This window comes from Penicillium daleae (assembly GCF_028827525.1).
Source record: "Penicillium daleae strain IBT 16125 chromosome Unknown utg000009l_segment0_segment0, whole genome shotgun sequence".
NCBI classification, from domain to species: domain Eukaryota; kingdom Fungi; phylum Ascomycota; class Eurotiomycetes; order Eurotiales; family Aspergillaceae; genus Penicillium; species Penicillium daleae.
In genome coordinates, this window is record NW_026623157.1 from 3,935,200 (window position 1) to 3,958,458 (window position 23,259).

General features: G+C 51.2%; 7 protein-coding genes across 7 annotated transcripts; 3 read left to right on the top strand and 4 right to left on the bottom strand.

Annotated features, from left to right (window-relative positions):
• Positions 1-6,175: 6,175 nt before the first annotated feature.
• Positions 6,176-10,034, top strand: N7458_012569 (putative cell division control protein Cdc25; the record flags this gene model as incomplete). The annotated part of the gene is made up of 3 exons (XM_056915950.1): positions 6,176-9,331; positions 9,388-9,604; positions 9,697-10,034. 3 exons carry the CDS (start codon positions 6,176-6,178, stop codon positions 10,032-10,034), a joined length of 3,711 nt encoding a protein of 1,236 aa, XP_056760704.1.
• Positions 10,035-11,629: 1,595 nt separating this feature from the next.
• Positions 11,630-12,699, bottom strand: N7458_012570 (Mov34/MPN/PAD-1 family protein; the record flags this gene model as incomplete). Its single annotated transcript, XM_056915951.1, has 2 exons — positions 11,630-12,606; positions 12,675-12,699. 2 exons carry the CDS (start codon positions 12,697-12,699, stop codon positions 11,630-11,632), a joined length of 1,002 nt encoding a protein of 333 aa, XP_056760705.1.
• A 542-nt stretch (positions 12,700-13,241) lies between these two features.
• Positions 13,242-15,736, top strand: N7458_012571 (putative microtubule associated protein (Ase1); the record flags this gene model as incomplete). The annotated part of the gene is made up of 4 exons (XM_056915952.1): positions 13,242-13,358; positions 13,417-13,469; positions 13,538-13,752; positions 13,809-15,736. 4 exons carry the CDS (start codon positions 13,242-13,244, stop codon positions 15,734-15,736), a joined length of 2,313 nt encoding a protein of 770 aa, XP_056760706.1.
• An 817-nt stretch (positions 15,737-16,553) lies between these two features.
• N7458_012572 (uncharacterized protein) lies at positions 16,554-17,810 on the bottom strand (the record flags this gene model as incomplete). The annotated part of the gene is made up of 1 exon (XM_056915953.1): positions 16,554-17,810. The coding sequence occupies one exon, from the start codon at positions 17,808-17,810 to the stop codon at positions 16,554-16,556; it is 1,257 nt and encodes a 418-aa protein (XP_056760707.1).
• A 426-nt stretch (positions 17,811-18,236) lies between these two features.
• On the bottom strand, positions 18,237-19,704 carry N7458_012573 (putative DnaJ domain protein (Mas5); the record flags this gene model as incomplete). The annotated part of the gene is given in 5 exon segments (XM_056915954.1): positions 18,237-18,496; positions 18,516-18,787; positions 18,842-19,491; positions 19,551-19,609; positions 19,680-19,704. Coding segments are annotated over 5 exon segments (1,266 nt in total), but the record flags the coding sequence as incomplete, so codon positions are not given.
• Positions 19,705-20,030: 326 nt separating this feature from the next.
• Positions 20,031-22,162, top strand: N7458_012574 (glutamate--tRNA ligase MSE1; the record flags this gene model as incomplete). The annotated part of the gene is made up of 7 exons (XM_056915955.1): positions 20,031-20,285; positions 20,338-20,410; positions 20,477-20,514; positions 20,569-20,985; positions 21,042-21,299; positions 21,357-21,523; positions 21,580-22,162. 7 exons carry the CDS (start codon positions 20,031-20,033, stop codon positions 22,160-22,162), a joined length of 1,791 nt encoding a protein of 596 aa, XP_056760709.1.
• Positions 22,163-22,418: 256 nt separating this feature from the next.
• On the bottom strand, positions 22,419-23,222 carry N7458_012575 (alpha/beta fold hydrolase; the record flags this gene model as incomplete). Its single annotated transcript, XM_056915956.1, has 1 exon — positions 22,419-23,222. One exon carries the CDS (start codon positions 23,220-23,222, stop codon positions 22,419-22,421), a length of 804 nt encoding a protein of 267 aa, XP_056760710.1.
• Between the last annotated feature and the right edge of the window lie 37 nt (positions 23,223-23,259).

The window sequence follows — 23,259 nt, forward strand, 5'->3', positions numbered from 1 at the left end:
TGTCGAGGGCTTCGAATCCGCTCAATCAGCGGCACCCTCCGTGTCCAAGGCAGTCTATGGAGGAGGGGAGATAACGGAGTCCGTGATCCTTCCATGCTAGCAGGTGAGTTTTGCGAACGGGACTTTGTCTGTGCCGATCCGCGACGAACGGTCTGGACTTTCACATTGGTCGCACTTTCAAAACGACAACTGGATCTGGGGCCTAGGGCCCCATTGCACACAGATGGTTTCTGTAGATTCGTGGGCTTTATATTTCAACAGTACAATATAGGTATTGATATATATTCAATCTTGACGATCGATTATTTCCTTGCTATGATTGTAGCCCCGTTTAGTGGTGCGATCCTTGGATCGTGGCGGAATGGGCCATCCGGGGAAAGGGGCGGTCCATGGTTCCTTCCCGTGATATTTTCCTCGGTTCGCGCCGCTGCTACCCTTTGCATATTTGAATCACTGAACATACCTTAGAAAAGGTCTTTACCACTGTGTACTTGGATACTCTGATGGTTTGGTAATGGGAGTCCAGACAAAATACCCGACCTCGATTCCTTGTTCTACAGTACATTGCCAGGAATACCAGCCAGTCGCCGACCCATGCGGGTTCGTCCATCGAAGCCCCGAGACATGCCGTCAACGTATAAATGTTTGTATTCAGTAAACGTGCTTTCCGTGGCATTTACTGTGGCAGACAGACTTTTTTGAATCTGTAACTCTGCCCTGGTCCCGGGAGATTGTCAGGGACGGGGAGGGCCGATGCAGGGGGGGGGGGTTCTGCTTACCAAGAGGCACATGCACAGTCATTGCGCCGTATGGCTGATGATTGAATCAGTTACTTCACTGATGGACGGAACATCTTCAATCAATAATCGAATGACTGTCCCAGTGTGCAAAGAGGGTTCCATATTCATGAACGCCCCGCGCCGGGGATGTCGTTCCGTCGAATTTTCTCGAAAAGGTGGAACACCCCCTTAGTTCGTTACTTCATCGATGGCTGGACGAGTTCTCCATAAGCTAGCAAGTTAGCTGCTGGTTGGTTCGATAATATTTAGTTGATTGTTAGTCTGTTTCGAGAAGAGATATTGAAAGTCTGAGACCAAGAGGAGGGGCGGCTTTCGTCAACGGAAAACCCGGGAATCTTTCTTCCTCCGTAAGGTTCAATGTCTGACACCCGTCGTCGAGGGCAACTAGGCCACGCACACGTAGTCAAATGGTTTGCCGTGTTAGATAGCTGGTGGGGAGGGCTATGGTGGGGGGCGTTAGAACGAAGAGAAGGCAGAGAAGGGGGATGGATCATGGGTGGGTGGAGATCGCTCCATTCGTATCGAACCTTTGGGCTGGCTAGACCACGTTCATTGACTACTTCATACACGATGTGCTCGATACAGGGTATTATTACTGGGGGTTGAGGATTGTCACTCGGTGTTTTTCCCTTGTTGTGCAATAATTAATCATCCCACGTTGAGAACAAGAAACAGCGACCAACTCGTGAAAAAAAAAGGGGCTGGATGATGATCAGGATGAGGAACCGAGGTGCTGGATACGAGGCCCACAAGACACCGCTGACTTTGTTCATTGGTGCATTGGGTCCAGCACCAAGGGGCAGGAATCGTCTCCGCTGGGATTTCCATTCCGGTTGGTTCCTGCGTCCCCAAATGCAAGGAACAGGAATCATCAGCATCAGCACTTACAGTGGCAAATTTTGAGCTCGGCGATAATTTGCCGTGTCTGGATCATCCGAGATTTGTTCCAACTTCCAAGTACGGAGTGTAGAGATGCCTATGAAGTATCTGTTCGTGGAGTAAGGATGTAAAGAGAGTACGGAGGACTCTTGCCGTGGTGGTGAGATCCAGACGGTTCGGCCGGATGTTGATGGATAGATTGTGATTACAGGAGTCTCTCTATCGAGTGGACTCTTACACAAACACAGAGAAAGTTTCTTCAAGGTGAAATTCCCTGATATAGTGAGTGTTTAGAGTACTGCATACAATTTCCAAACTCGACCAAGTCAACTCCGCTGTCCATATTGTTCCGGGGGCGAGAGTATTTTCGGTCCTGTCGATTTCAATCGTTGGTTGATAGGTTATTACTAGGTTCTGGATCGAACGTAAGGATAGTTGTCGGTTCCATCCATTCCAATTGAATAGTGCTTTCGTCAATATTTGGTTCGTTTAACGGTGTGGATATATATGGCAGCTGTGAACTCCACGGATATACAACACCCACAACATGGTTCCATGGATCAAGACATGTCATGGGGTATTCATCCTCGCAGTCTGTCTGCTTGTTTTCTTCTAAATGTATATATAATCAATAGCTCCCATACACCCTCACCGTTCCTCGGGTCGGCTGTGACTACTCCGTACACCCGTGGGAGTCGATCGCGATGCCGAGGAAGATGGCAATCCATATGCACTCGTTCCTGACTCACAAAGTAAAATGTCGCACGACAACTTTAACCGACAAACCAGTGATTCTCCTTCGGATCACGAATACTAAATACTGAATCATGATCGACAGATATTGCTAGACTATCGAACGCATCTGACGTACTAACGGTCCAAATATTCAGAACCTGAGCCTCAACTTTGAGCATCCACCACAAGTCCACAATAAGGCAACTTCATTCGGGCCTGGAACGAACACCTTCAGGAACCATGGTTCCGCAGGAACCATAAAGCAAGGCAAATATCGCATTTTGCGGGGTTTGAGTTCATCGGCATCGAAATTTATCGACTTTGGCGCATTCACATGTCTCCCAGCGGATGTCGGTCCCAACCCCGCAGCCGGAGTGAGGCGATCAACTCTGATCTACAGGCACCATCGCTGTCCGTGACAGAACAATAGCTGTGTTTTTGATACTAGCCCCGTCTTGCGAGGCTCGAATGTTTGTTTTCGTACTGAGATAGAATACACACCCTGTTATTGTTGTGTACTTCTCCGCGGACTGGGCAATTATCTACTACCTTCCCTCAGTACTGCGCAGCTAGTCATTTATTTCCCCACGAGGGCAAACGGCCCGCTGCGCGGTTGGGGAGTGTTTCCCTTCTGTCGGGCTCGCGGTGCGGCCAGTCGGTACCAGTCTGTAGCCAACGGCTTTGCATATAGTGGAAGAGGGACCAAGAGGTGGATAGTTAGTTGTCTTACAGTTGGTTTATTCAGAACGAATGCCGACTGGGCCTGACAAGACTTGTGAAGTTAATGGCCCAACCTCCTCCGCGTAGGGGGTACCTGAGACGAGGGATTTATGTGTTGGAGACTAGTCAAAGCATGTCAGGATTTGGGTTACAAGGCGCATCGTTGATGAAAGATATCAAATCAGGGTTATGTATTGCTCCCGAGTAAACTCAATTCAAGAACGTCGTCGTCTGATTGTATAGTGCTTGTCTGGCCCGAAGGTAACAACATGCTTACTCCATGCCGACATCCCTGCAGTTTTCTTACCGTGACAGGACTTGTAATGCATTGTGTTACATACAAATGAATCCCAATCTGTTCGAAAGCGCGTCATCTTGCACTAATAATGATAATTTTCAATTCGATAGTTGTTCTTTCACCTGCCACCTGGAGACATAGCTTCTCAAAGCACTGGCTGGAGATAATGACCGTGCTCGCTGCGTCATAGGGAACGAATGACTCGAACCATGGCCTGATTTTTCCGTCGCATCACCACCACCATCATCATCATCATCATCATTCATATCGCAGACCAGGATGTGAAGCACGAGCCCCCCGTCTCCTGAATACGGCATATAATCCGGCACCCAAAGATAGCCGATGTTCTCCGAGCTCCAGACAGAAAAATGCCTCTCTCCAGATCCTGTTCGGCAGCGCAAAGGCAAAAACGCCAACTCAATTTCTCCAGGATGCCACGAGGACGAGTAGGTTTCCTCGTCAGCCACCAGAAAACGGGGGAACGTCAGCACGATCTCAAACGCGACTCGACCCGGAGCCTCGGGGTTGAGCGGACGCTATGCAAGCCACATGGGAATTTAATCACTGGTTCGACCTTCTAGAATCGTTCTGGAGCTGGGTGGGAGGTTCCCCCTCCCCCTCTCTGGCGTGGTAACTCGTGCAGGTTGAAAAAAACCTCAATCTACTTGTCTCAGAAACTGCCAGGAAAGGTATTCGTGAGAATACTACCCGAGATCCTTCCAAATACCAGAGATACAAGTGAGCTGCTGTGTCTAGTTGCATGATACCCTGGAGGAGGACAGGGAAGGAGATTAGAGAGCTACTGCTGTTACTGACAGTACTCGTTACTGTAGGTCCAGGATACAAGCCACTGTAGCGCGCCAGTCTGTTCGTCAATCTAAGCTACGACAGTAGCAGCATGCACGCCCACTGTTACTTTGGAGGTTCAACCGCGCGGACATGTACTCAGCCGGCACTCCCTTTCATAGGACCGACCGCTGGCCCCCGGTTTTTGGGTTTGGCTTTTGGTGGCATCAATTCATTTGGGGGGTCCCTTGCCTCGTCCAAACCTAGGATACTGTAGTTAATTGGTCATGGAGCAAAATCACAGAACACGAATAATGCCCCAAAGTAAGGTTAACATGAGATATCTTATTGGATCGCGTGGGTGGACAGCGAGATTGAAAGTTCACGCTCGCTGTGTCCACTCAAGTGTCAAATCAGCGCGAGCGGCGGTCGATCCACCGGGGCGTTGCGCGCACTTTTCAGGAAACGAAACCCGGCGTAACAGCTTTTGGTCTGGATCTTGTCTTTGGGATAATTATAATGGAACGTAATAATAAACATTGATTTGATATATATGGTTTCATGGAGGTATTCGCTTATCTTCTTGATGAAATCACTGGTCCTAGGATATTCGTATGTTCAATCTGACATCTTCCCCCCTGCCCCTCCAAAGCGCGGGGATGTGACAGCAACGGGATGAGAAAGTTCGTCACACGAAGGATGTCAGATTGAACATGCCATACGTTTATCCAACAACAAGACCGAGCCAGTAGTTGATCAAAGTACATACCTCCCCCCTGAATGGCTGAATCCAAGCGCGAACGTGCCATGGTAGTAGATCTAGAGGCTGGAAAATGGAGAGCTCCGCTATGGAGCTAGGGGGAGTCAGATTGGCAAAGGTCCAGTCAGAACAGAGAATTCAAGTGATATTATTCACAGGAGTCGTGTAGCTAACCAACTACCGGAAGAATATGAGCATGTCAGTATTGTTCCGTACAGATGTCAGTATGTATGTAGTAACACATGGCATGGCTGTTGCTTGGTCCCTATGGTGGTACCCGTCGGACGAATCTACTGTAACGAGGACTACTCCGTAGTAAGACGGTCATTGGATAGCGACAGTATGCGGATGGTGGAGGGAAACGGCTTACGGCAGATGTGCATCCCTTGTGCCTGTTCTCTATCTTGATCGGATGGTTCTTCCAATGTTCTCCTAATAGAGACAAATCAGAAGTCGTTATCGTCACCTTCGGGGGATAAAACGATAAGATATCTAATTGTCTTAGAGCACAGTTCTGGCAATTAGCATACGGAGTACGGAGTACATACTCGAATACATACCTGTGGAGAGGGTTCGGTACAGATTCAATACCACCGTGGTAATCTATGGAGTAATATATTGCTGATCTCTCATGGACGGTAATTTATATCGTAAGAAACCGTCAAATGTGCCCGCGGCAGACCCGACCAGACCACTTCCCGGTGTGAATTGTCCGTCACAGCCATACGCCGCCAGAACGGACTCGTCCACGGAGGAGGCGCCTTATCCGTCCCGCCTCCACCCTGACTTTCTTGTCCTCGTCCTTTTCCCCCAAGGAGAGTGAACATCCTCCCCTCCCCTCCGCCCCCCCCAAATACTCTCTTCCCTCTCGCCCTATATGACCATGTTCGATTATTTGGCATCTCTCTGATCACTGGTGTTGCGGTTTCGTTGCCTCGTTCCCTTGTCTGACTCTGATCCAAACCAACCCTCCGGGAAAAGTGGGTAAAAATTACCCACCCGCCCCTCTCTCCTCAACCGTCAAATTCCCAAAAAGCCATGAGCCAGAGCCACGGGGGTTACTGAGAGTCCAAAGGTCCTTACCCCCCCCCCCCCTCTCTCTCCATCCTCCTCATCTTCTTCACCAACCCCCTGCCTCTCGGTCACTTTCTCCCTTAAGGGTGTCTCTCTCGCTGCAGCCGCGAGTGACGCTCCTTAATGTTTGAGTTCCGCGCGGCAGATTTGGCTGTCGAGACGGGACCTGTACTAGCCTCCAAGGCCGGTGCTTTTGCGACCGCTTTTGAGTACACCGACGAACTGGCCACCACCCCCACCGCCGCCTCTCGACATCGCGGCCGGGGAATCAGCATCTCTCACCATTCAGATCGGCTGAGTGCGTCCCCTATCAAACAGAAAATGGCCACGGGATATGCTGTCAGCCCCGAGCCGCCCGCACTGTTTGTGCGGGCAATGTACGACTACGATGCCGACGACCACACGAGCTTGAGCTTTCGCCGCGGAGATATCATCCAGGTCCTCAACCAGCTGGAAACTGGGTGGTGGGATGGTGTTATTGATAACACCCGTGGTTGGTTCCCGAGTAATTACTGCACGATCATCACGGAGGCCGACGATTTTGGCGAGCATATGGCGCACATCCATGAAGAAACGGAACTGAGCCCAGAATCCGGGCTCGAGGATGACTATGGCAATGGACACGAGGAGGAAGAGGAGCTGGACTCCGGAGGCAACCTGCGCGATTCGCACCCTATTCTACCCATTGAGGGCATTCCCGCACCGAAGGAGCAGGAAGAGGCGGCGTTTTGGATCCCCCAGGCGACTCCCGATGGCCGTCTGTTCTATTTCAATACACTCACAGGATATTCCACTATGGAGCTACCATTTGAGAACCCAGCAACGAACGAAATCGGACCCCGGGACCGGACGAATTTCTTCGTTCCCGATCAGACGCGCCCGCCTCCTGAGTTGATGGCTCGGGGTTTTGAGCGAGATGAGGATGACTACGATGGTTCAGCATCGGAGGCGGAAGGAGAGTCCTTGATGCTGGCTTCGCATGACTCGATGTCCCGTCGTCGTCAGTCTTTCATGGACGGCGTGTCGCCTGCGACATCGATGGATTCTCTCTACCCACCTGCCACCAAAGACCTGAAGCAACAACCATCGATGAAGAGCCAGGCAACTTACAGCAGTGGCGCCACGACGAGTGCCAACACCTCCATTGCTGAAAGCTTTCCTCGGCTTTCCATCTCCTCTGGTACACCCCAACACTTTGTGGATGACGGCTTGACAGCTCCAGTGACGTGGCCCTTGCTTGTTGATAACATGCGCTATGCCGTGGAGGCTTACCGCCAAGCGCTCTTCTCTCGCGACCGATCCGAATACGTGCGAATGGCCGAGGACATATCCGACCACCTACGCATGCTTCTGGCTGCTGGATCTGATACGACCGACAACCACTCGGGAAATCCATCTATCATCTCCACAAACAAAGCTCTCTACCCTTACTTCCGGGATATGATGTCTAAATTCTCCAAATTGGTCCTTTCGTCACATATTGCCGCTGCTGATTGGCCGGGTTCCGACTCGGTCAATAAATGCCTGCAGGAGGCAGATGGCGTCATGCAAGGGGTGTACGGTTATGTGGACGTCGCGCGACAGCAGCGCGGAGACACCATTAACCGTATCCTCCCTGGTTTCGTCAGCGGCAGCTCGTGTGGTGGCAGCTGGCAGAACAATGGTGTCTCGCTGAATGCATCCGGCCCGACGTCGTTTCTTGTCCCCGAGGGTGGTGATTCGCGTGCCGAGCCTTCAGTTTCACTTGACGCGGCTCTTTTGGACCACATCGATGTCCAAAGGAGGTCATTTGTGGGAAGCATTCGTCGCTTGGAAGAACGATTGTCCCTTAACCAAAAGATTGTTACCGCCGCTGAACATGGCGAGATTGCGGATGCTATTTCGGCTGCCGCGATCAAAGTCCTGGAGCAGTTCCGGTCTTGGATTTCGACTATCGAGTCGATCAATCTTGTTCCTCTGGGAACCAGCTTCCAGAACCCTCAACTGGTTGATTTCAGTTTGCAAAAGCAACGCGTTTATGATGGCATTGGTGATTTCATCCTGAGCTGCCAGGCAGTGTCTGCCCCTCTGGCCGATGAGTGGGCGGAGCTTCGTGGTGATTCTCTCGACGATCGGATCACTGCTGTTCGGAGCGTGGCGAAGCAGCTGGAGAATTTTGTTTCCCAGATTGGCTTCTCATTGTCCCTGCTTCTTGAGCAGATCCCCGAAGACCAATCAACTGGGCTGCGAAGCGAAAGTCGCTTGGATGAGGAGGATGAGTCGCTGAACAAGGGTGCTCATGCTCGCAGTGAATCCCAAGCGAAGATCGCGAATGAGTCTATTGGCATTCCTTCATCCTACGCGCTTGGCACCGACAAGGTGCGCCGCAACATGGACAAGGCTCAACGATTCTTCGGTCAGGCACCTCCTACCACGGTGACTCGGGAACCCCCTGTCCGAGAACCCGTCCGGGAACCAGAGGAGACTCCTTGGTTCCTGAATATGGATCATGAGGGTGAGGTGTTCTATGATACCAAGGCAGACGTGCCAAGCCTCAAGTGCGGTACACTGGCTGGCTTGGTTGAACATCTCACGCGCCACGACAAGCTTGATGCTTCTTTTAACAACACTTTCCTCCTCACATACCGCTCTTTCACTACTGCCTCTGAGCTTTTTGAAATGCTGGTCCAGCGCTTCAACATCCAACCTCCCTCCGGGCTGAACTCGGATGACATGCAAATGTGGATCGATCGGAAGCAGAAGCCAATTCGCTTCCGTGTGGTCAATATCCTCAAGAGTTGGTTCGATCACTTCTGGATGGAGCCCAACGACGAACTGAACATGGATCTATTGCGACGAGTACATGCGTTTACTAAAGATTCTATTGCCACCACTAAGACTCCTGGAGTTCCCACCCTACTTGCTGTTATTGAACAGCGACTTCGGGGCCAGGACATCTCCGTCAAGCGCCTGGTACCCACGCAGAACACTGCTGCGCCGCCGCCCATTATCCCGAAGAACATGAAGAAGCTGAAGTTCCTCGATATCGATCCCACGGAGTTTGCTCGGCAGCTGACCATCATTGAGTCGCGCCTTTACTCCAAGATTCGGCCTACGGAGTGTCTGAACAAGACCTGGCAGAAGAAGGTTGGCCCCGATGAGCCAGAGCCAGCTTCTAATGTTAAGGCTCTGATTCTACACTCGAACCAGCTGACCAACTGGGTCGCGGAAATGATCCTCACCCAGAGTGATGTCAAGAAGCGCGTGGTGGTGATCAAGCACTTCGTTAATGTCGCTGATGTACGTGACGTCCCATTCGTTTATCTGAAATGAACTAGCTAATCCGTGAAAAACAGAAATGCCGCGCTCTCAACAACTACTCTACCCTTACCTCCATCATTTCGGCCCTTGGAACCGCCCCCATCCACCGTCTCGGTCGGACTTGGGGCCAGGTTAGTGGCCGCACGTCGGCGATTTTGGAGCAGATGCGTCGGCTCATGGCGAGCACCAAGAACTTTGGTGAATACCGTGAGACCTTGCATCTTGCCAATCCTCCTTGTATTCCATTCTTTGGTATGATTTTGTGACCACTAAGGGCTCCAATCTATTTGATTGGCCCCATCCCTCTCCCTGTACCTGTGGGTCACAAAGCTTACGCAGTTTAGGTGTTTACCTCACGGATTTGACTTTCATCGAGGATGGTATTCCTTCGCTTACGCCGTCGGAATTAATTAACTTCAACAAGCGAGCCAAGACCGCAGAGGTTATCCGAGATATCCAGCAGTACCAGAATGTTCCGTACCTTCTACAACCGGTTCCGGAACTCCAGGATTACATTCTCAGCAACCTGCAGGCCTCGGGTGATGTTCACGACATGTACGACCGAAGTCTCGAGATCGAGCCTAGAGAACGAGAAGACGAAAAGATTGCAAGGTATGCTGAACAAGCGCTCAGAGATAAAAATTCTCTGCTTTTCGCAAGCACCGTCGCTGTTCTGCGGTGATGCTCTTCTAGCCTTGCCATTTTTTTTCTTTTCCTTTTTTTTTTCGGGCAAGGTGTCTGGCTCTTTTGGCGATACCCGAATTTGACCTCATGTGATCATTTTCTTTTCTTTTCTTTCCTTTTTTTTTTTCTGATTTGGACAAAAAGAAAAAAAAAACACGCTTCAAAATTTGTGGAAGTTGACACTAACCTGTTTTGAATTTTACCCCGTAGATTGCTCTCTGAGTCTGGTTTCCTGTAAGCGTGTGGCGGAGACATCCCTGTCAACGCTGCACCTGCGGGGGCCGTCACCACCCGAGGATCGTGGGCGCTCAAGCGTCACAACGATTTCCGCTCGAATCGCGCCAATGAAATTTTGAGGCTGCATAGTGGCCGCCAGTACCAGGAATGTGGCCTTGCAATAATTCTGCCACTAGCAGGATTCGTGTTATGGCCCCATTCTGGGGAACATCGGCCGTTGCGACCGTGCCCAAGACATGCTAGTCTGCGCACGAGCGCCTCATTATTTACCACCATCGATCTTCGGCACTTCCGCCGGGCCTGTTCCGTGTTGCTTAAGCATCGGGATCATGCACCTTCTCTCCTTACCTTCAATCCGTCGCATGGGGCCCCGCGACCCAGTGGGGTAATGACGAAGGTACTCTATCGAATCATTCCAACTGCTCGTCCGACTCCGTCGCGGCAGTCTTCTCTTGCATGCATGAACCCGCGCTGCACTCCCGATACCCTCGCTTCTTGCATTTGGATATATACATTACCCATTATTCTTTTGATTTAGAATTTTAGGGATCTGACTGGAACCCTTTCCTTTCCTTTACCAGCACGGATCTGCCTCCTCACTTCCAGTCTGGTGCACTGCCGGATTGACCGACATGTACCCCTGTCGCACACATCGGCCTCCGTGTATAGTTTTGGTCGCTGTGTTGACGCCGCCTCTTTACTTTTCTCTTCTCTTTTGTGGTTACCTGATTTCTACATATCCCTTACCGTTACCGCCGGAGCGAGGCGACTGTTCTTCTTCGGGGTTAATGTCTCCATGCCATTTTCTCTAATGATATCTTACGACCTGGGGCTGCGTTCATGTTGGATAAGATTTCTTCTTTTGACTGTATCATCGCAGCAGGATGCTTGGTTTCGTCTTGCTTTCTTGCTTTCGCTGTACCTATTTTTTCAATAACCATCCGGTCTATACCCTTTTTGATCCGTGATTTTGGTGAATAGAAAATTGATTTGTCCATTTTCAACTGATACTGGGATTATCTCTTATATAACTAGATTCGGACTGTGGATCATTACAAATTCTGTACATACAGTAGTTGGATAGAGGATCCACTTGGTAGTACTCCGTACTGATACATCATATTCCTTATCAAGATGACCGTGCAATGCAGCCATGACAAATCTACTCCGTACATGCATCCAACTACTGTATCAGGAGTAACTAATCCTCCGTCCATGCCAAGATGATCGGAAGCTTATTCTGCCAAGCGCCGCAGGCCCCGACTCTAGTTCAATAAATGCAGAGAAAATAGCGTAACAGTCGTAACATCTATGCAAAGAAAGTCTCCTTGCCGGATATTCTCTAGCAGATGAACTCTAGGCTGCTGGGGTGGACTGGTCCCCGATATCCTGGAAAAGTTTCATCTTCACCTCAGAGGCCAGGAGTCCTTTGACCTCCTCCGATACAATGCGCTGTCCCCCACGTACAACCTTGTCCAGCTGCTGGTCTTTCGCTGTAGCCGACCCGCCCCGCGGCCCGCTATTTTCGATACCTCGCGCCGCTTTTCGCACCTTCTGGCTGAGATCCATCATCTGCCTGCTGCCGTAGTCCCGGGATGTGAAGAGTGGACTCTGGCTCAGCGTCGCGACCCAGTATTTGTTCCAGAGAAGAGATAAGATTTCTGTGTCGAGTGTGCTCTTGTAATGTGTCGTCTCGAGGGAATAATATTGATTTGCGTGTGCACCAAAGTCCTCTGCCTTGCCGAGAGGAATAGTCTGATACTCATCGTCTTCATGACCTTCCTTCGGCGGGGTAAAGTCCAAGGGGAAAGTGCGGAATGCGCCGATTTCAACGCGGCCGGCGGAGATCGTGCGTTCTGGGTCGATCACAACGGCCACAAACGGGCCGGTCATCTGTTGTGTCTGCTGTGTGGCGACGTCGATGCCGGACAGCCAGCACCCGTACCCGGGGTGACTGTGGTACCAGCCCACGGCGTTTTCCATCCGCCCCGCATCCCGGCACGACTGCAGATACGACACCATGTACTCGTTCGCCTCGTCCTGAGCGTTCACGCGAGTCTCGGTTCCTTCGACGGGTAGTCGGAATGCGTCCGTCACGACGAATGTGTTTGGCAGGATATAGCCTTGCATCAGGCCCATGACTTCTAGGGAGCCGCCTGACCGGGCGTGCATCACCATTTTCAATAGTGCTGTTGCGGAGATGCGGACCGATTTGAAGTAGTACGGGTCCGAGGCCCAGGGCCGTTCAGCGTTGAGGGACTTTTGTGTAGCTTCATCGTATTGGTAAAGAGCATCGCGTTGCGGATCGAATACACTGATGGCGTTCTCGAGCTCTGAGATTTTCTTGGTGGTTAGTCTACAAGCTATGCCAGTCAAGTTTCTTGAGGTGGTGGAAGCTAACCCCAGGACTGCTGTGCAGCCTGCATATTTGATGCCGGTTGTCTGATTTCAGAAAAAGAAGAAGTTGGAGAGAGTGGTTGAATAATGGGTAATTTGGAGCAGGATTGTTGAAGCGGCGATAAGGTTATTTTTGAAGGGACATTGACAGCTTGACGACGCAGTGATTGAAGCGTGGAGAGAAGCGGTGGGGCTGATGTGGGCAGAACTGGGGCGGTAATATCGCTGAGTCATCCGTTGCCCCTGGAGACGATCGGCCCCAAACAATCAGGGCGCGGGAGATTGATCCTGTTTGCGATCCAGCCCTGCCTTTCTCCTCCTCCCCCTCATAAACACCTCACCCAAGGTCTTCCCACTCGATTCTCCATGTCTCTCAACTGACGAGTCTCACCACCCACCTTCGTTCATTTCTTTATTTGGCAGCGTGTGTCGGAATTCCGCGCTTTGGACTACCTGTTTTGATCCCTTCGGCGTCGCTGTCGCAGTGTCGACAACCTTGTCGTTGGAGTGATTCACATTCCTTGATTGACACTTCCAAACTTGCTGTCGCCGAGCTCGGTCACTACCAGTCATGGCTGTCGACACGAGCTACCTGACCAGCCAGGTCAATAATATTGTCCAGCAGCTACATGGGATCTTCGACCAGATTGGAGTCCCCACCCATGAGCGCGACTCTCGCGAAGCAGAGGTAGGCTAGTTGTCAGCTTGACATTGTCTGTTTGTCTGAATACTAATCGCGATAATAGCTGTTCAATGCTCTGTCAGAAACACTAAACAACCATCTCAAGCTGGTTGACGAGTGAGTTTGCGCCTGTTGTAAACAAACCATGACTGTCGCAACTAGGGCTGACATTATATGCCCCACAGAGAAAAAGATAAGATGACACAAGAAGCGCAGCGCCTCATCACAACTATTCAACAAATGGAGGCATCTCTAGGTGATGAGCGGGCCAATGGCCGGTACGAGCTCAATCGTGATGACCTGCACATCACCTTCCCGCTCAACCGGTGCATCGCATTTCTGCGCGAGAAGAACGAGGCGATGACCAAGCTGCACCGTGAGCGCTTTGAACAGGTTAAGAGTGAGTCGAGTCACATGCGCTCATGAATATCTATCAATGATGCTAATTTTCAACAGAACTGGTCGACGCTCTCGAGTCCTATTCATCTCACCTAGAGGCTTCATTCCTTCAAATTGAATTGCCACCCACCGCACCGGGCTCTGTAATTCCTCCCAGTTTCGATCTCTCGCCCGCCTATGTGACCTCCCTGGACTCCGAATTCTCACGGGTCTACGAAGAATACCACCGCCGCATTTCGTTTGTCCAGACAACATCCGAGGAGATCATCAAGATGTGGGCTGAACTTGGTACCCCTCAAGTGCAAACCGATTCCAACATTGTCAAATACTACCGTGAATCACCGGAGCAGCTTGGACTTCACGAAGCCGATCTGGCTAGCCTTATGACCAAGCGCGATAAGCTGGTGGAAGAGAAGAAGGGGCGCGAGCGCAAGATCAAGGAGCTCCGCACAAGCGTCGAGAGCCTCTGGGAACGATTCGGGGTTGAAGAATCCGACCGCAAAGCTTTCCTTTCTGCCAACCGTGGCTGTGGTCTCCGCACTATCAACGAATTTGAGGAGGAGCTGGCTCGTCTCAATGAATTGAAGAGACAGAATATGCACTTGTTTGTCGAAGATGCCCGCTGCCGTCTGCAGGAGCTCTGGGACAGCCTGTACTTCTCGGAGGAGGAGATGCTCGATTTCACTCCTGCCTTTTCCGATGTCTGCAGTGATGCTTTGCTCGAGGCTCACGAGGCCGAGATATCCCGCCTGGAAACACTCAAGGACCAGCGCGCCCCGACCCTTGAACTGATTGAGAAGCATCGCGGCCTTTTGGCTGACCGCCACGCTCTGTCTGCTTCCAGCCAAGATGCCTCTCGGCTCATGGGCCGCGGAAACAAGGGTGAGAAGCGTGATCCTGGCAAGCTCCTCCGTGAGGAGAAGATGCGTAAGCGGATTGCGAAGGAGCTGCCCAAGGTTGAAGCCGAATTGCGCAAAGAGCTCGAGCATTGGGAGGATGAGTTTGGTCGACCCTTCTTGGTTCACGGTGACCGTTATCTCGATAGCTTGACTCCTGCAGTCACCAAGCCGCCCCCTCGCTCCAAGACCCCTTCTGCACCTCCGTCTATCACCAAGTCCCTTTCCAGTGCCACCAAACGAGATCCCATTTCCCGCCCTGGGAGCTCCATGCGTGGACCCCCTCCACCTCGATCCTCCACCAAGACCCCGACGAGCAATGGGCCTGTGAAGCACAACACTATCGGTTACTCTGGAGCTAGTCGCGCTGGAGCCAGATCACCTTCCAAGCTTCCTGCCCGAGCTCCCTTGAGTAACGTGCCCTATGGGAGCAACTCTCCCGAACGACGCACTGGACCTGGCTCGTACTCGTCCAGCACAGTCAATGGTAAGATGCCACCTCCTCGTGGGCCTCCACCCAGAATGCGCGCCTTGACCGTTGAGTCCAAGGAGCGTGGCAGCCACACTATGGAGCCCCCACGCTGCAACAGTGCGATGTCAACCGCTTTTGTCCGGCCTGTGAGCCCTGAGGATGTCTACGACGACCGCCAGCGGTCTTTCATGAGCGCTTCTGTCATGTCAAACCACCGGTCTACTGGTTTCTCCCACTCCTCACAGTCGTCTCAATCGTCTCTGAACTCCTCGCTGCAAGGATTCCCGCGCGTCAACCCCTACCTGTCACAAGCCCCTCCCCCACCTGCCCTTCGCCAGACCTCCAACTCATCCACAGTCATGACTGCTACTTCCGGGTCTGAAAACTGGGAGACCTTCGATGATGCTTCCGGATCCGAGGCAGATGCTAGCGATGTCTACTATTCTAAGCTGCGGGCAGCACATGGCAAGCGGTTTGCTCCCGAAGATGCTGTGGATTTGACTGGGAAGAAGTCCAAGGGCATCCGCAGCGTCAGTCCTGATGGGCCCCATCCCGGCCAGATGATCCGCGTCGCTGGTAGCGACACTGAATGGACCGACGATTATGAGACCTACTGATGATATGTGTTCAAATTTCCCATACAAAAGAAGCCGACATGAGCGTTTCGCCTCCTGTCCTGAACATCTGACGCTTGCTGCATCCCTCAATTCCTATACTTTCTTCTCTCGACTTGTTGATTCTGGCGCTTTGGGCACACGAGCTGTGGTTACGCAATCGCTTGGCTTCCTGACGATCCCATGACTGGACTCTGTATGGCTCATGTTGACGATCTCTTTTCACGATTGAGCTTTCTCAGATTCTATCGGGCTGGTGTTTCTTCCGCATGCAAACTGATGACCGATCCCCCTCTCGCCGATTTTGAATCTTGCCTTATTCCCTTTCTGTGTGCAAAGTATGAGTTACATCATGTCAATCTTGTTTATGCTCTCCCTTTCTTCTGTTGATGCTTATCACATCCGCTGCCGTTGCTGGCCACGTCTGCTGGTCGTGCATCTCGAGGGGAATTTCTGTCTTGTCCGCTTTACTGCGGATGGAGCCGGGGCTTTCTCAAGCGGCGGACGCGTTTGTTTAATCTTTCCTTACTTTGTGATGTTTCTTATGGGTTGGTATGGTGTTATTTGCGATCTCTCCTTTTCCTTTCTCTGTCTTATGGTTTTCTCTGCGGCTCGGTGCTTACGGCTTCACCTATTCCCTCGTCTTGGTCTCCTCGGCCCTTGGAGTCAGACTTTTTCTTTACGTTGTGCTTGATCTTGCCCGGCTTGTTTTCATGTGTTAGTTTCTAGCGCGGTACAGTAATTTTTGTTTGTTTAGTTCTCCTTGATAATATTACTTTCTGATTCAAACTATTCATGAAAGAAGCTCAAATCATTGCCATTATTGCTCCGAGGTCTTGTCAAGAATGAACCTGACCAATGCTTCTCGGCCATCTACTTTCAATGGCCCTTCCGTATGCATCGCTCCAGTAACTTCTTTCCTAGAGATATCAAGCCCCAGGTCTTGACCTCTTTTCTCCAATTGGCCGGCTAAATATGGTGGGACTATTTCGTCATTCTCGGCAGACAAAATAAAAATTGGCGGGATCGAGCCAGCTCTTTGCGAATTTTGATCTCGCCACTCGGCCAGTCGCTTCAAGTTCGTTGCATTGCACCAGGTATTCCATGAAAATGGCCATAAATACCGATAGGGAAGCCATCTCTGAGGGTACAAGCTGATAAGCATATCTTTGATATTCGACGTTGGCGCTTCCATGATCAACCCCGCAACTGGAGCGAGGCTTGCATCTTGTGTGGATTGTTTGGCTTCCCGCCACGAGAGATAAGTAGATAGGGCAGAGCTTGCGATGGACGAGCCGAGACTGTGTCCCCAGAGAACAATTTGTAGATCGGTTTCTGGAGATGAATACGTTTCGGATACCCAGTTCAGGAATGCTTGGGCATCGAGTTCGATTCCCGACTGTGTGGCGCGGCCGGAAGATGTCCAGTAGCCACGGTATGATAGGGCGACAATAGTGAATTTGGTGTTGTGGGATGAGGATGTCGCATTTGACATTGTCGAGATAGTCCTCAAGACTTGTGAAAGAAGGGGTAACCGAAGTGGAGTTGAGCCGCCATTGCCTTGGAAGTAGCATATTACTACTGATTTTGTTTTCTTTGTAGTGTTGATTGATTTGCGGTTGTCGTTGACTGGGATGTATCCCTCACAGACGGCCAATTTGGTTCCATCCAGGCTTCGGATTTGCTTTTCTTGCCATTGCACGGGCTTGCATTCAGTCTCGTACTCGGCAATCTTATCGGATCGCGAGAAAGGTGGCAGCCATGACAGATACAAGAGCTTGTTTTGCATCACGATGATCCAGAAGCATTTCCATGTCCACAGACCGAGAAGAAGTCCGACGAAGATGGCCGGCGGGTAGAGGATAGGGGGAATGGATTCAATGAACAAGGTTCGTAACTGTTGGCTCGCCCTTGGCTGGGTATCATTCTGCTTCTGGCAGAGGTTTGGCCGTTTCCATGTATTGTTATAGAAGTATCGATGAGAGGCTCTCAGTGGACGAGGCTGGTGGGTGCATCTGGTCACCACGTTGCCATGGCTATAGCGCCCGACGCGCAGCAATCCTGATCTTCCCAGCATGCAGCATAGGGGGGACCTCTTGCACACGGTCAGTTTTGATGCAGAGGAAATATTATGTGTCGATGAGAATAACGTCAACCGCATCGACCAGCCATCGGCTCTGACTGGTGGCTTAATAACCGGGATCAGGTCACATGACCGTTTCATAGTCGCCAGCTTCAATACATTATCATTACATTGTCACTTTATTAGCACAGTCAAGCTCTAATGACAACACAATATTTACATTATGTAGTACGGGAGACAAATACATAGGCTCATAAAGACTGAAGATGTTCAATTCTAGCGCATTCGGTCTCCTGTACTATCATGACCGTAGAAGGGAGAAATCTCATAAATAATGTCAAAAAGCCACAAGGGAAATGCAAAAACCCCAGACGCCCTTCTATGCCAGCAAAGCATGAATCCTAATATCCTTTCACTAATTTACTGGGCCGCGCACTGCGCTGGCTCCTCGTCATCATCGTCGTCAACCCAGGCCGAACCGCCCTGGGCGTCTCGAGCACCGAAATCGTCCATGTTGCCGTTGGGGTCGTACTCGACCTCGTCAACGGTAGTGGCTTCGATGGCCGGGTCGGGCTTGGGAAGCAGCTCCTTCAGCTTCTCCAACACCTCAGGAGTGGGATTCCACAACTCATCAGGGAACTTGACGTTCACAGCCAAGTAGAGATCACCCCCGAGAGTCGCTGCGCTTGATTGGCATACCCTCACCGGGGACCTTGAGCACTTGCCCGGTGGACAGAACCTTGCCGGCCGGGTGAGTGATCTCAATACCACGCCCATCGAGATGCTTCAACACAACACGCGAGAACCCAGTCAAGGCCTCGGCCAGAGTGATGTCGATAGCTGCTCGCAGATCAGAGCCAGCTCGGTCGAAGACTTCGTGCTCCTCCTGGACCAGCTTGAACACGATGTCGCCGTTTTCACGGTCTGGAATTTGGTCCGCCTCGCCTTCCAGGACAATCTTCTCACCCTCGCTAGACAGATTGTTAGAACCATGTTGCTAATCTCAGCAATTCAACATGACTTACCGAGAACCAGGAGCAATGTAGATCTCCAGCATCTTCTTCTCCTCGATTGTCCGCTTTCCCTTGCACTTCTTGCACTTGTCCTTGGGGCTGAAGAACGAACCCTGGCCGTTACACACGGAGCAAGGGCGCGTCTGCTTGGTAAGGAACTGTCCCATCTGGGTAATCACCTCCTGAAGGCCGTGACCGTCACAAGTGGAGCACTTCTTGGCCGTGGCCTTCTCCTTTCCACCCTTACCCTTGCACAGGCTGCAAATCACGTTCTTGGTGCTGGCAAATTTGACAGTCTTGCCCTTGTATAGTTCCTCCAAACTGACCTCATACTCTTGCTCTTCATCTGGGCTTCTCCGGGGTCGGCCGCCTCCGGGCATGCCACCCATACCACCCATGCCGCCCATCCCAGGCATACCGCCCATGCCTCCGCTGAACATCTCGGCGAACATCTCTTCGAAGCCTGGAGGCATGCCTCCCATGCCACCGCCCATGCCAGGCTCACCGGAACCGTTGAAGGCAGACATGCCATGTGTATCGTAGAGGTGGCGTTTATCATCATCGGAGAGAATCTCGTAGGCCTTCTGAACACTGATGAACTTGGCTTCAGCTGCGGGGCGCTCGTCTTCGGGAACTTTGTCGGGATGGTGGGCAAGAGCGGCCTATTTAAGATCTTCTTTCAGTCTTCAACCTTGTACTGTAGAAGCGACGCTCGATTTACCTTCCGGTAGGCCTTGCGAATCTCATCGGCACTCGCGCCTCGGTGGATCCCTAGGATCTCTGCGTAGGAAGTAATACCCGATCAATTTTCTATTCTCCCAAGTTAATGTGCACAAGTGACGGGACATACCATAGAGGTCGACTTCGATTTCAGCCACTAGAGTCTTTGTCAATAAGTAGTTCAAGGAACAGAGAGGGTTAGAGGCGTTAGGAAAACATACTGGTGGCGGGGTTTAGCGAGTGAAGTAGACCTGAGGGACTGGTAGGATGGCAGAAATATGCGCCGCTGGATTTGAACCTAGAAACCAGGCCGAGCGCGACGTGAAGGGCAAGCGGGGTGAAGAAGGATGAAATGTTGATTCAGCGGAGTCGCCGACGAAATTTTGTCGGGCAGTCGCGCGGAGCTGCCGAACCTCCGCAAAAATCCCCCGACCCGATCAAACGTTCTTTAATCACCCTCTCGCCTTCAAAATTGAGCCTTATGAGAAGACTAAGCCACGGGCTTTTTGCCCGGAGATCATGGACCTGTATCCAATGCAGGAATTTATCCTCCTCCGCGGGTACAAGTGCTCGCAAACCGAAGAACAATCTCCCCGACGCCCCAGCGCGAACGCGTTTTGCGCCCTCTCCGACCGGCTATCTCCATTTGGGATCGCTACGGACTGCGCTGTTTAATTACCTACTCGCCAAGCGCACCGGTGGCCAGTTCCTGTTGCGTATTGAAGATACTGATCAGGTCTGTCAGCCGCTCTAATATGGTATAGGAAACAACTGCTGATGCTGTATAGAAACGTACGATTCCGGGAGCAGAGCAACGACTCTACGATGACCTTCGATGGGCCGGTTTACATTGGGATGAAGGTAGGCTCAGTGGAAATGGACATGCGCTATGACAAAGGCTGGGCATAGGCTGATTCGGCACCGTAGGCCCTGTCGTTGGCGGCCCTTACGGACCATACAGACAAGTAGGTCTTCATGCGCTGTTCGAATCAAGGCAAAGCTAATGAATGGTGCTATAGTCTGAGCGAACGGCTCTTTATCGAACCCACGCCGACGAATTAATCTCCAATGGGCATGCCTACCGATGCTTCTGCTCTTCGGAGCGCCTCGATTCGCTTGCACGTCACCGGAGCCAAGCAGGGCTCCCTTCCGGTTACGATAGGAAATGCACCGATATCTCCTCCGAAGAGTCAGAGGACAGAGCCTCCAAGGGCGAGGCACACGTAGTCCGTTTGAAGGTCGAAGGATATCCCATGTTCAATGACCTGGTTTATGGCAAAACGGGACAGAACAAGACCAACAACAGCAAATTGGATCTGATTGATCGAGTCTATGATGATCCAATTCTGTTGAAATCTGATGGTCATCCGACATATCACTTGGCGAACGTGGTAGACGACCACTGTATGGAGATTACTCACGTTATCCGGGGAACGGTAAGGGTCTCTCATGCTCCTCCAATCGCGAGCCAGTCTTTACTAATGCCATATAGGAATGGATGCCCTCGACGCCAATGCATATGGCATTGTATAACGCCTTCAAGTGGACACCACCACAATTTGGCCATGTTCCCCTGCTCGTTGACAAGAGCGGGCAGAAGCTCAGCAAGCGAAATGCAGACATCGACCTCTCCTCTTTCAAGGATCAGCAGGGAATCTTCGCTGCGACTTTGGTCAATTTTGCCGCGCTTCTGGGATGGTCTCATTCCCAGAAATCAGATGTCTTCAGCTTGGAGGAGCTCGAGCAGATTGTATGTCATTACTGCGATATACGCTAGACTGGATAGTTGCTGACACAAATTCTCTAGTTCAACCTTAAAATCACCCGTGGCAATACTGTTGTTGCATTTGAGAAGCTCTGGTTCCTTCAGAAGGCACATGCTCAGAGATTCGCAGCAACTGGTGGTCCTCAATTTGACGAGATGGTGAACAGAGTGTGCACGTTCGTCGAAAAGGCACACTCCACGGAGAAGTTGTGAGTCTATCCCCGGATACCATTGCGAATATTCCTAGTCTGACTTGACACACCAGCTCTTCTATCCTTCAAGGTCGCACCTTGTCCGAGTATATCGCACCTCTTCTTCGTGCGGACGCCAAAACATATACCACCGCAGTAGAATTCAGCGAGCGCAACTCTACATTCTTCACCACGCAGCTTGACCGACCCTCATACTCACCAACGACATCCTCTACCTCGACAGAGACCCCTATGGTTCCAGTGCAAGCGCTCCACACGGCAGCCGCGGCTCTAAGTCTTGTACCGCCGGCTCACTGGACCATCGAAACCCATCGCGCAAACATTAACTCCTACGATGGCTCCGACGCCGTTATAATTCCGTCTGAAACTGCGGGTGCGGTCGTTCCCGACAAGATCTTCAAGAAAGAACTATACCATTACCTCCGCTGGGCATTGTCAGCTTCCGCGCCTGGCCCTGGTATTCCTGAGATCATGACTATTCTTGGACGGGAGGAAACATTGCGTCGCATTCAGGATGCGAAGGCTCTGACCCAGTCTCTGGTACCGCAAACTGGAAGGCGAGTCCCGAAGGCTTCAGGAGAGAAGAAGCTGCAAGAGGACAAGAGCTGGATGGGGACTCTTGCTCCCCAGAAATAACTTGTACAGCAGTGATCACTTTTAAGCGAGGACTGTGTAAGATATTCAAATTTCGTCATACGTGTATTAATAGAGATAACTGTTCATTCAAGTCGAGCTCTTTTCATCTGTGCGATCTTCTCAACCCCCTGGCCAGAGCCGGATGTTTAATGAAGGGGGTCAAAGAAAAGTCTATTTCTACTGAGGTATTTCCAAGAATCCGAAAGAACAGCGGGGTCTTATTCTAGGCTCTGCATTTGTGAGATCTATTCTTAATCTATTGAAGTCTATCCAAAAATACACTAATTCGACGATACATCTCCACCGGGTTAGAATACATAGGGAAATGCCCACTCCCCTCAATCATCGCCAATTCCACCCCCTCCTCCTCCTCCAAACGACCCAAATACGATAATCCACGATTCTCCTCGCCAAACATAAACATCTTCGGACATGGAAGTCCCAAAAACTTATCCATCAAATCCCCATGATCGGATAAGTGCACCATAGACTCGAAGATAGGTCGTACAGCGCCCGCTCGTACTCGCGCACGCAGAGTGCTTGCGTACAAGGGACTTGCGTAGGATTTAGCCTTTCTGGTACGATCGATGAACTCGTCGAAGAATGCCTCCGGATCATCCGCGGAGAAAGTGAAGATTTGCCGGCTAAGAAAGCAATCTTCTGGGGCGAGGTTGCCCTTAATATCAACGAAGCTGAGGACTCGGTCGTGGTTTTGATGTGCGAGTATGAGAGCTGTGAGGCCACCCATTGAATGACCCATGAGATGGACTTTGGTGATTTGGAAGTAATTAAGAACGGCTTCTGCCGTGGCGACTAGGAACGGGATATCGGTGGCGGAAAGATTGTCGCTGGTCGAGTGGCCACACCCTGGGGCGTCAAAGGCAATGAAGTCATGTTTTTGTAGAGCAGGATGAATCACGAGATCTGCTAGGTCTTCTTTGCATGATCCAAAGCCGTGGAGGAAAAGAATGGGTGGCTCGGCATTGAGCGTGTGGATTGTAGCTAGGTTGAGGTTGACACCCTTGACTTGAAGTGGGACTGTCGCGTAGGTGAGCGACATGGTAAATGAATGTTGGAAATAACAATTGAAAGAAAGA